Here is a 12,500-nt window from a genome sequence, read left to right as displayed (position 1 = left end):
GAGGTCTACTGCTGTCTGGAGCAACGGGAGGCCTACTGCTGTCTGGAGCAACGGGAGGTCTACTTGTGTCTGGAGCAACGGGAGGGTCTACTGCTGTCTGGAGCAACGGGAGGTCTACTGCTGTCTGGAGCAACGGGAGGTCTACTGCTGTCTGGAGCAACGGTAGGTCTACTGCTGTCTGGAGCAACGGGAGGTCTACTGCTTTCTGGAGCAACGGGAGGGTATATTGTTGTCTGGAGCAACGGGAGTTCTACTGCTGTCTGGAGCAACGGGAGGTCTACTGCTGTCTGGAGCAACGGGAGGTCCTACTGATGTCTGGAGCAACGGGAGGTCCTACTGCTGTCTGGAGCAACGGGAGGTCTACTGCTGTCTGGAGCAACGGGAGGTCCTACTGCTGTCTGGAGCAACAGGAGGTCTACTGCTGTCTGGAGCAACGGGAGGTCCTACTGCTGTCTGGAGCAACGGGAGGTCTACTACTGTCTGGAGCAACGGGAGGTCTACTGCTGTCTGGAGCAACGGGAGGTCCTACTGCTGTCTGGAGCAACGGGAGGTCTACTGCTGTCTGGAGCAACGGGAGGTCCTACTGTTGTATGGAGCAACGGGAGGGTATACTGCTGTCTGGAGCAATGGGAGGGTCTACTGCTGTCTGGAGCAACGGGAGGTCTACTGCTGTCTGGAGCAACGGGAGGGTCTACTGCTGTCTGGAGCAACGGGAGGTCTACTGCTGTCTGGAGCAACGGGAGGTCTACTGCTGTCTGGAGCAACGGAAGGGTCTACTGCTGTCTGGAGCAACGGGAGGGTCTACTGCTGTCTGGAGCAACGGTAGGTCTACTGCTGTCTGGAGCAACGGGAGGTCTGCTGCTGTCTGGAGCAACGGGAGGGTCTACTGCTGTCTGGAGCAACGGGAGGTCTACTGCTGTCTGGAGCAACGGGAGGTCTACTGCTGTCGGGAGCAACGGGAGGGTCTATTGCTGTCTGGAGCAATGGGAGGGTCTACTGCTGTCTGGAGCAACGGGAGGTCTACTGCTGTCTGGAGCAACGGGAGGTCTACTGCTGTCTGGAGCAACGGGAGGGTCTACTGCTGTCTGGAGCAACGGGAGGGTCTACTGCTGTCTGGAGCAACGGTAGGTCTACTGCTGTCTGGAGCAACGGGAGGTCTACTGCTTTCTGGAGCAACGGGAGGGTATATTGTTGTCTGGAGCAACGGGAGTTCTACTGCTGTCTGGAGCAACGGGAGGTCTACTGCTGTCTGGAGCAACGGGAGGTCCTACTGATGTCTGGAGCAACGGGAGGTCCTACTGCTGTCTGGAGCAACGGGAGGTCTACTGCTGTCTGGAGCAACGGGAGGTCCTACTGCTGTCTGGAGCAACAGGAGGTCTACTGCTGTCTGGAGCAACGGGAGGTCCTACTGCTGTCTGGAGCAACGGGAGGTCTACTACTGTCTGGAGCAACGGGAGGTCTACTGCTGTCTGGAGCAACGGGAGGTCCTACTGCTGTCTGGAGCAACGGGAGGTCTACTGCTGTCTGGAGCAACGGGAGGTCCTACTGTTGTATGGAGCAACGGGAGGGTATACTGCTGTCTGGAGCAACGGGAGGGTATACTGCTGTCTGGAGCAACGGGAGGGTATATTGCTGTCTGGAGCAACGGGAGGTCCTACTGTTGTCTGGAGCAACGGGAGGGTATACTGCTGTCTGGAGCAACAGGAGGATCTACTGCTGTCTGGAGCAACGGGAGGATCTACTGCTGTCTGGAGCAACGGGAGGATCTACTGCTGTCTGGAGCAACGGGAGGATCTACTGCTGTCTGGAGCAACGGGAGGATCTACTGCTGTCTGGAGCAACGGGAGGATCTACTGCTGTCTGGAGCAACGGGAGGATCTACTGCTGTCTGGAGCAACGGGAGGTCTACTGCTGTCTGGAGCAACGGGATCTATCACTGTGGTATGGAGGTAATCCGAAATATATAAACCCAAGTGAGAAGGCTGAACAATGGGTTCAAACTGGTAAAGCTTTGATTTAGAAAATATATACATCCAGTGCGATTATATAAGTGTATGAGTATGAGTTGGATTAGTGCACGAGAGTGAGAGGTTGGATTAGTGCATGAGAGGGAGTAGTTGGATTAGTACATGAGAGGGAGTGGTTGGATTAGTGTACGAGAGTGAGTGGTTGGATTAGTGCATGAGAGGGAGTGGTTGGATTAGTGCACGAGAGTGGTTGGATTAGTGTACGAGAGTGAGTGGTTGGATTAGTGCATGAGAGGGAGTGGTTGGATTAGTAACGTACAACAATGCACTGTTGCAAACCATCAATGTTCACGTTTTGTTCAATATTTTTGCTAAACACCACAAAATGTAGCCATGAACCCAAGGTAAACATTCCTAGACCTAGAACATCGCATGTGTGTAGTACATTAGGCCTAAGCCAGCGTGTATTAGGGCCAGGATTGCTTATTTATTCCTTGGATAGTCTAATTTGGCACTTTAGTTACTTTTCCATTTTTCGTGGACCATTTGGGGCAGTTCAGCAATACACAGGGACTTGTACAACAGTCTATTTTTGTACTTTTGAACAACTAGTTGGTATACGTACTATCATCATTGGAAGATGGGCTGGAGTTACTGGCAGTTGTTTTGTTCTCTGAAGTATCAGATAGAGAGAGAGAGAGAGAGAGAGAGAGAGAGAGAGAGAGAGAGAGAGAGAGAGAGAGAGAGGCAGACAAACAGACAGACAGACAGACAGAGTACATGTGTGTGTGTGAGTAAGTTCTAATAATCTTTTATTGAAGGCAAATAATCTAATGATAATGTCATCTTTCATTGTTGATTACAAAACTAAAATATTCATATTTCCCCCATTACACAGAGTGATGTAATATTGGTAATATTCCCCTCCAGCGGAGAGCTGGCGGAGGAAGCAGGGACTTACCTGGGAGTGTCCACACTGTGGGTGTTAGCGGAGGAAGCAGGGACTTACCTGGGAGTGTCCACACTGTGGGAGTTAGCGGAGGAAGCAGGGACTTACCTGGGAGTGTCCACACTGTGGGTGTTAGCGGAGGAAGCAGGGACTTACCTGGGAGTGTCCACACTGTGGGTGTTAGCGGAGGAAGCAGGGACTTACCTGGGAGTGTCCACACTGTGGGTGTTAGCGGAGGAAGCAGGGACTTACCTGGGAGTGTCCACACTGTGGGAGTTAGCGGAGGAAGCAGGGACTTACCTGGGAGTGTCCACACTGTGGGAGTTAGCGGAGGAAGCAGGGACTTACCTGGGAGTGTCCACACTGTGGGAGTTAGCGGAGGAAGCAGGGACTTACCTGGGAGTGTCCACACTGTGGGAGTTAGCGGAGGAAGCAGGGACTTACATGGGGTTATACACGCTGGGAGAGGAGGGGGAATTGTCCAGGAGGTGCCGACACACACGTCCAGCAGGACGCGGTCACTCGAGGGGAACACCAAGGTAGGGTTATTACACGACAGCAGCGTCACATTCCCCACAACACTGACGGTGACCGTCGTGGTGTTGGTGAGGGGGGGACACACTCCACACGCCACCCCAGCTGTAGGGGGAGGGACACCTGGTTAGTGCCTAGCGTCAGGGACACCTGGTTAGTGCCCTAGAGTCAGGGGACACCTGGTTAGTGCCTAGCGTCAGGGGACACCTGGTTAGTGCCCTAGAGTCAGGGGACACCTGGTTAGTGCCTAGCGTCAGGGGACACCTGGTTAGTGCCCTAGAGTCAGGGGACACCTGGTTAGTGCCTAGCGTCAGGGGACACCTGGTTAGTGCCCTAGAGTCAGGGGACACTTGGTTTGTGCCTAGAGTCAGGGGACACCTGGTTAGTGCCCTAGAGTCAGGGGACACTTGGTTAGTGCCTAGAGTCAGGGGACACTTGGTTAGTGCCCTAGAGTCAGGGGACACTTGGTTAGTGCCTAGAGTCAGGGGACACCTGGTTAGAAGTGGCATTATAAATATGGTAAGTACTGTCATTATAAGTGTGATAAATACAACCATTATAAGTATGAGTATAGTCATGATAAGTATGATAATACAATCATTATAAGTATAATAAAATCATACTTATAAAATCATTATAATTATAATAAATCATTCTTACAAAATCATTAAGTATAATAAAATAAAAAAAGTATAATACAATTATAAGTATAATAAAATCATACATATATAATCATTATAATTGTAATAAAATCATACATATAAAATCATTAAAATTATAATAAAATCATACATATAAAATCATTATAATTATAATAAAATCATACATATACACTCATTATAATTATAATAAAATCATACATATAAAATCATTAAAATTATAATAAAATCATACATATACACTCATTATAATTATAATAAAATCATACTTATAAAACCATTATAATTATAATAAACTCATACTTATAAAACCATTAAGTATAATAAAATAAACAATAAGTATAATACAATCATAAGTACAGTATAATAAAACACTCATAAGTATCAGTATAGTCTTTATAAGTTTGACATGTACAGTCGTTATAATTATGACGGATAATGTTATTTTAAGTGCAATAAATAATTATAAGTATGACAAGTATAGCCATTTGAAGTATTATAAGTATAGTCACTACCAGCGTGATATGCTGAACAGTAAATGACAAACAAAATAATAACTAATAAATAGCATTGGAAATAACTCATTATCATGTGACTGGGATTGATAATAATTGCCGAGTATCCTTAGAATTTTACATTAATTTATATTTTATTAATTTGCTCAGGTTTATATTTAGTAGTTGGATACCCAGCGGTGTCCGTATCATTCACGTCAACCACCCAACCCGACGACCATGTTGGGCACGTACCCACCAGCAATTACAGTTTAAAATTTGGAGAAGTGAGCCCAAGGGTCTGGCCTGTAACCTTCGACAGACATTCCTGTTATAGCTGGTTTGGATAAATAATTTATAATTATTCATATTAAATAACTGTAACTTGCGTAACTGAAGGTAATTGTCACTCACTGAAGGTAATTGTTCTTTGCTGAAGGTAATTGTTCCTTGCTGAAGGTAATTGTTCCCTGCTGAAGGTAATTGTTCTTTACTGAAGGTAATTGTTCCTTGCTGAAGGTAATTGTTCTTTACTGAAGGTAATTGTTCCTTGCTGAAGGTAATTGTTCTTTACTGAAGGTAATTGTTCCTTGCTGAAGGTAATTGTTCTTTACTGAAGGTAATTGTTCCTTGCTGAAGGTAATTGTTCTTTACTGAAGGTAATTGTTCCTTGCTGAAGGTAATTGTTCCTTGCTGAAGGTAATTGTTCTTTACTGAAGGTAATTGTTCCTTGCTGAAGGTAATTGTTCTTTACTGAAGGTAATTGTTCCTTGCTGAAGGTAATTGTTCCTTGCTGAAGGTAATTGTTCCTTGCTGAAGGTAATTGTTCTTTACTGAAGGTAATTGTTCCTTGCTGAAGGTAATTGTTCTTTACTGAAGGTAATTGTTCCTTGCTGAAGGTAATTGTTCCTTGCTGAAGGTAAGTGTTCCTTGCTGAAGGTAATTGTTCTTTACTGAAGGTAATTGTTCTTTACTGAAGGTAATTGTTCCTTGCTGAAGGTAATTGTTCCTTGCTGAAGGTAATTGTTCTTTACTGAAGGTAATTGTTCTTTACTGAAGGTAATTGTTCCCTGCTGAAGGTAACAGTTCCTTGCTGAAGATAAGTGTTCCTTGCTGAAGGTAACAGTTCCCTGCTGAACATAAGTGTTCCCTGCTGAAGGTAAGTATACAATATCTGAGAAACATTTGTCAGTTAATGAGAGAGGTGAAGGCAATACGATTGAATTACTACCTCCGTGGACACGCCCCCGTCCCGCCTGAATGAGCCACCTGTGGCTCCCTGATATATTACTGGCGGAGGAGACGCGCTAAGTGTCTTCCACTGACTGAAATATCACCTCAAACATGGACTCACCCCTCCCTCCCCCCCTCCCCCTCCCCCTCCCCCTCCCCCTCCCCCTCCCCCTCCCCCTCCCCCTCCCCCTCCTCCCCCCCCTCCCCCTCCCCTTGGAAGGTGGCGGGATCAATAGTCATCAACGTCTTAAAGATCACATTTTTTACATGTACCCAACTTTTTCCTCTCCTCTGGAAGGTGGTGATTACCGTGTGTCTTCAGCCCCACCTGGGCACACCTTCTCCTACCCCCCCACACCCCCCCCACACCCACACTTTGCGACACCGCTTCACAAAACACCTTCAATACCTGTAAAAAAAAATTATCTAGGACAACGGGTTTGTGTTGTTTCTTTTGGGTTTGTTTAGGAAGACGAGCGGGGTCTACAGGAATAGTGGGGTCAATATGAAGAGGGGGTCAAGAGCAGAGGAGGGGGGCGGGTGATCCAAGAGGAGGTGACCACAAGGAGAAGGATACTTACCTATCAGTGACTACGGGAGGTGAAGTCTACCACTTTATGCCCCGCCTGCTGACCTTGTTGTACTTGTAGTGTTGGAATTTGATGATTCTAATGTTGGAATTCTTTGTCGAATGCAGCTTTAAAATTGTGGATGGAGGTGGCTTCCACCGCTTCTTCTTTCAGATCATTCGCCTTGTTGACCAGCCGTACAGGCTAAGATATTCCGGTGTTAGTGGTGGAATTGTATTCACTCTCAAATTTAATTTCTCTTTCAAATTCCTCCTGTCCCTTTTCTCTCTTCTATCTTTCTTACGTTGCATTTGGTGAGATTTAATTCCTGCAACCATCTGTTTGATTACTTCTGGAGTGTTTTAAAGTGTTCCGAAACTTTCTTCAGTCCTCCACGGTGTTATACTCCTCATTATTTCCGCATCGTCAGCAAACATTTTCATGTACCAGCTCGCGCCCTCGGGTTGGTCATTCCCATACATCCGGCGCAGCAGTGGTCTTTGTACCGAGCCTTCGGGGACCTCACTTGTTACATCCCTCCAGATCAAAGCCTTCTTTTAGTGTGGGTCTTTGTTTTCTGTCCTTCAGGTACTCCCTTACTCATGTCATTGTCTTCCCAGGGTGCTGCTTTAGTACACGTACTAGCCTTTCATAACGGACATTATCAAATGCCTTCTGACACTCTGAACTCTGACACTCCAGGAAACTATAATCTGCCCAACCTTCATTTTCCTGTTGTATTTTAGTTACGTTGTCATAGAACTATATTAAGTTTGCCAGGCATGACTTTTCTTTTAAACATAAGTTAGGAAGCCTGCTAAAAGTAGGCTGCTAGCTGCAGCCTGCTTCAGCAGCCACGGTGATGCTAAGGCTGCGCCGCTGATCTTGCCACATCTACTTCTTCCAGATTTATATTCTCTTGTGGCGAGACTATTATCTCTGTGTCATCTTCTCAACACCTTCCCATCTCACTACTCGGGTCTCCACCTTGGTTCTTTTGTGAAGATGTTGTATAGCCTCTTATTCCGAGATAATTCCCCCTTGTCTCCTCAGCGTGTACATGTGGTGTTGGAGGAGGAGGGTCGAGAGGAAGACGTGTTGGTGGAAGTGATGGAGAAACAGGGACACAACCTGTGATGAAGTAAGTAATAATCAAATGAAGGCACCAAGCCGGGAAGGCCATGTGGCACCCCAACCTGTGATGAAGTACTCGCTAGAGTACCTCAAAGTATAGTACGCGGCTTTCACTCCAGCCATCAGTGAGTAGAACCAAATGCAGCAAATCTTCGTGTTTTGTGAACGTTGGGTCACGCGATCCAACATAAAGTCAATTTCACAGTAATAGATGGTTTTGTCCACAGCCATGGCGTTTATAAACAAAATATCGGAACCCGTTCTCGGAGTAAAGTGATCAGCTGGAGAAGTCAACCTCACTCTCGCACCACCTGGATCACACCACCTGCCCTCAGGAATTTGTACCCACGTGGTAATCACTACAAAACATTATTTTATTTGTTTAGTAGTTTATATATATATATATATATATATATATATATACATATATATATATATATATATATATATATATATATATATATATATATATATATATACATATATATATATATATATATATATATATATATATATATATATTAGTATATTTTGGTAGCAGTCTTTCCTGTAGACATATTTTATTAAATATGACCGAAAAAGTAAGATTAATAATTCTAACACGAATTTTCTCAATCTTTCGTACATTATGCTTCACTGTTGGAGGTAAATCAAAAATCACTTCTCCAAAATTCATTTTTATTTCTAGTCTGACGCGACACGGGCGCGTTTCGTAAAACTTATTACATTTTCAAAGACTTCACAAATACACAACTGATTAGAACTTGCGTTTCCCTGATTTTATATCTACATTTGAGTAAGGTGGGAAGGGTGATGTGGCATTACATTTGAGTGAGGTGGGAAGGATGATGTGGCATTAGAGGATATTAATAGGGTATTAAAAGTATCAACACAAGACAGAACACGAAACAATGGATATTGAATAGAAGTGTTTGTAGAAAGCCTATTGGTCCATATTTCTTGATGCTTCTATATTGGAGCGGAGTCTTGAGGTGGGTAGAATATAGTTGTGCAATAATTGGCTGTTGATTGCTGGTGTTGACTTCTTGATGTGTAGTGCCTCGCAAACGTCAAGCCGCCTGCTATCGCTGTATCTATCGATGATTTCTGTGTTGTTTACTAGGATTTCTCTGGCGATGGTTTGGTTATGGGAAGAGATTATATGTTCCTTAATGGAGCCCTGTTGTTTATGCATCGTTAAACGCCTAGAAAGAGATGTTGTTGTCTTGCCTATATACTGGGTTTTTTGGAGCTTGCAGTCCCCAAGTGGGCATTTGAAGGCATAGACGACGTTAGTCTCTTTTAAAGCGTTCTGTTTCGTGTCTGGAGAGTTTCTCATGAGTAGGCTGGCCGTTTTTCTGGTTTTATAGTAAATCGTCAGTTGTATCCTCTGATTTTTGTCTGTAGGGATAACGTTTCTATTAACAATATCTTTCAGGACCCTTTCCTCTGTTTTACAGCTCATAAAACAGAGGAAAGGGTCCTGAAAGATATTGTTAATAGAAACGTTATCCCTACAGACAAAAATCAGAGGATACAACTGACGATTTACTATAAAACCAGAAAAACGGCCAGCCTACTCATGAGAAACTCTCCAGACACGAAACAGAACGCTTTAAAAGAGACTAACGTCGTCTATGCCTTCAAATGCCCACTTGGGGACTGTAAGCTCCAAAAAACCCAGTATATAGGCAAGACAACAACATCTCTTTCTAGGCGTTTAACGATGCATAAACAACAGGGCTCCATTAAGGAACATATAATCTCTTCCCATAACCAAACCATCGCCAGAGAAATCCTAGTAAACAACACAGAAATCATCGATAGATACAGCGATAGCAGGCGGCTTGACGTTTGCGAGGCACTACACATCAAGAAGTCAACACCAGCAATCAACAGCCAATTATTGCACAACTATATTCTACCCACCTCAAGACTCCGCTCCAATATAGAAGCATCAAGAAATATGGACCAATAGGCTTTCTACAAACACTTCTATTCAATATCCATTGTTTCGTGTTCTGTCTTGTGTTGATACTTTTAATACCCTATTAATATCCTCTAATGCCACATCATCCTTCCCACCTCACTCAAATGTAATGCCACATCACCCTTCCCACCTTACTCAAATGTAGATATAAAATCAGGGAAACGCAAGTTCTAATCAGTTGTGTATTTGTGAAGTCTTTGAAAATGTAATAAGTTTTACGAAACGCGCCCGTGTCGCGTCAGACTAGAAATAAAAATGAATTTTGGAGAAGTGATTTTTGATTTACCTCCAACAGTGAAGCATAATGTACGAAAGATTGAGAAAATTCGTGTTAGAATTATTAATCTTACTTTTTCGGTCATATTTAATAAAATATATATATATATACACAGTGTATATAGCGCATATCAAAGAAAAGGAGTTAACTATACACTATATATATTTTAAACCGTCGATTTATAATACAATACGGTTATAACTTGAGAATATTCTTTGTTAATGACAAAAGTTCATTTGCCAGCTTATAAGTAGACTATTATTGGAACCCATCATATGCTTTCAGACCATCACAAATATCTAGATAACTATCCAGAAGCCTGTTCTCAGGGTAAAACGGTTAGATAGACACACCAACCTCATTATCACACCACCTGAACACTTATCAAGATACCTGTGACTAGTCTGCGGATATCGTTAGATTTTCTCTAAATTAATTTTGTTTTTTTAACAAGAAAAGGATTCCATGCTGGAGCTCAATATTTCAGAACTGTTCTGACATACGTGAGTTACAAGATTATGAAGGTCTCGTTGTTGCCAATTCTTAAGTTTGCCAACCTGGGAAATATAGCTTAAGATATCTGTTTGGTGTGGGGCTTCTGGTGACACACTTGGCATGACATCAACAACTAAATATTTGTTCCTGCGTGATTCAGGGCAGATTTCCTCTCTTATTTGATACCTTGTGTTCGGCCTCCTGGTCCCTGAACCCAACTTCATTACTTTACACTTTCTTCAGTTAAATATTAATAGCCACTTATTGAATTATTCTTTCATTATGTCTACCTGCACAACTATACACAGATGTGAATACGAATCCACAAAGTTCACCTACATGTGTATATGTAGACATTTCAGTGTCAGAGTAGTTAACAGATGGAATGCATTAGGCAGTGATGTGGTGGAGGCTGACTCCATACACAGTTTCAAGTGTAGATATGATAGAGCCCAGTAGGCTCAGGAACCTGTACACCAGTTGATTGACAGTTGAGAGGCGGGACCAAAGAGCCAGAGCTCAATCCCCGCAAGCACAATTAGGTGAGTATATACACACGTGAGCACATCCACTGATGTAGCAATACGCACATGTGCACATTCTCACACACATGCGTACATTTAGATATTGCAACATTTCTCTGCAGAATTCCAGATTAGAATTTCTTCTGAATAATTTATTTCATTTCGTTAATTCCGTAAAAAATGTTGCTGGAGCTTCGAGGCAGACAGTCGCTTGCTTGACGGTGGTGCGTGGACAGACAGACAGCAAAGAGACAGAAAAAAGAGAGCAAGAATTATAGGAAGATAATAAAGTAAATTGTGAGAAAAAAGGATGAACAGTAAAAAGGAGCATCGCACAGGATCATCACAAAATCCCGCTTCCCTCCCCCCCCCCCCCTCCTTGACCTGTGATCAGCCTTCGACCAGTCAGCGACCAACCAGAGACCAGCCAGCGACAAGCCCAGTGACCATCCAGCGACCAGCTAGTGACCAGTTAGTGATCAGCCAGCGACCAGCTAGCAACCAGTTACTGACCAGCTAGTGATCAACTAATGACCAGCCAGTGACCAGCTAACGACCAGCTAGTGACAAGGTAGCGACCAGCTAGTGACCAGTTAGTGATCAGCCAGCGACCAGCCAGCGACCAGCCAGTGACCAGCTAGTGACCAGCCAGTGACCAGCCAGTGACCAGCTAGTGACCAACCAGCGACCAGCTAATGACCAGCTAGTGACCAGCTAGTGACCAACCAGCGACCAGCTAGTGATCAACCAGTGACCAACTAGCGACCAGCTAGTGACCAGCTAGTGACCAGCCAGCGACCAGCTAGTGACCAGTTAGTGATCAGCCAGCGACCAGCTAGCAACCAGTTACTGACCAGCTAGTGATCTACTAATGGCCAGCCAGTGACCAGCTAACGACCAGCTAGTGACAAGGTAGCGACCAGCTAGTGACCAGTTAGTGATCAGCCAGTGATCAGCCAGTGACCAGCTAGCAACCAGTTACTGACCAGCTAGTGATCAACTAGTGGCCTGCCAGTGACCAGCTAGCGACCAGCCAGCGACCAGCCAGTGACCATTGACTAGCCAGCAGCAAGCCATCAACCAGCTTGGCTTGGTCGATGCAAGCCATCTACCAGCCAGTGGCTAATCATTGACCAACCAGAGACCAGCAGTGGTCAGCCCATGACAAGGTTTACCCCACAAGCCACACGTGAGACTAGTGCACAAGCTGGAGAAGCAGTCGGGAGTGACAGGTAAGGTGTCTCAGTGGATAAGGGAGCACCTAAGCAACAGAAGACAGCGAGTCACTGGGAGGAGTGAGCTCTCAGAGTGGCGAGGTATCACCAGCGGAGTCCCACAGGGGTCAGTACTTGGATCTATCCTCTTCCTGGTAGGATATGAGTAAATGTTCTTCCAGAGGGACTACACATTCCTCACGAAGTTTGTTGATGGCACAAAAATGATGAGAATGATTAAAACAGAGGAAGATTACAAGAGGTTGCATGCTGACCTGGACAAACTGGAAGAATGGTGTGGCAATGGCTATTAAAGTTGGTGAAAAGTAATGAAACAAGGTGTAGGGAGGTAGGTCTTTTTTTTACGTTATGGTAACCATCGTTACAAATACAACCTATTATGAAAAGTAACGGCTCACAGATACATACTTGTCTATGCGTCAGACTCGGTAGGTTAGGCG

At 44.6% G+C, this 12,500-nt stretch overlaps 1 protein-coding gene across 1 annotated transcript in view; it reads right to left on the bottom strand.

The window, feature by feature from the left end:
• Window positions 1-12,500, bottom strand: part of LOC123745520 (uncharacterized) — an 88,674-nt gene that overhangs the window by 63,667 nt on the left and 12,507 nt on the right. The window contains exon 2 of the mRNA XM_069321907.1: window positions 3,361-3,555. Within this exon, the coding sequence (XP_069178008.1) occupies window positions 3,361-3,555 (195 nt within the window). The remainder of the gene's footprint in view (window positions 1-3,360; window positions 3,556-12,500) is intronic.

This window comes from Procambarus clarkii, chromosome 10 (genome assembly GCF_040958095.1).
Source record: "Procambarus clarkii isolate CNS0578487 chromosome 10, FALCON_Pclarkii_2.0, whole genome shotgun sequence".
NCBI classification, from domain to species: Eukaryota; Metazoa; Arthropoda; class Malacostraca; order Decapoda; family Cambaridae; genus Procambarus; species Procambarus clarkii.
This window is presented reverse-complemented; position numbering and strand designations above follow the sequence as displayed.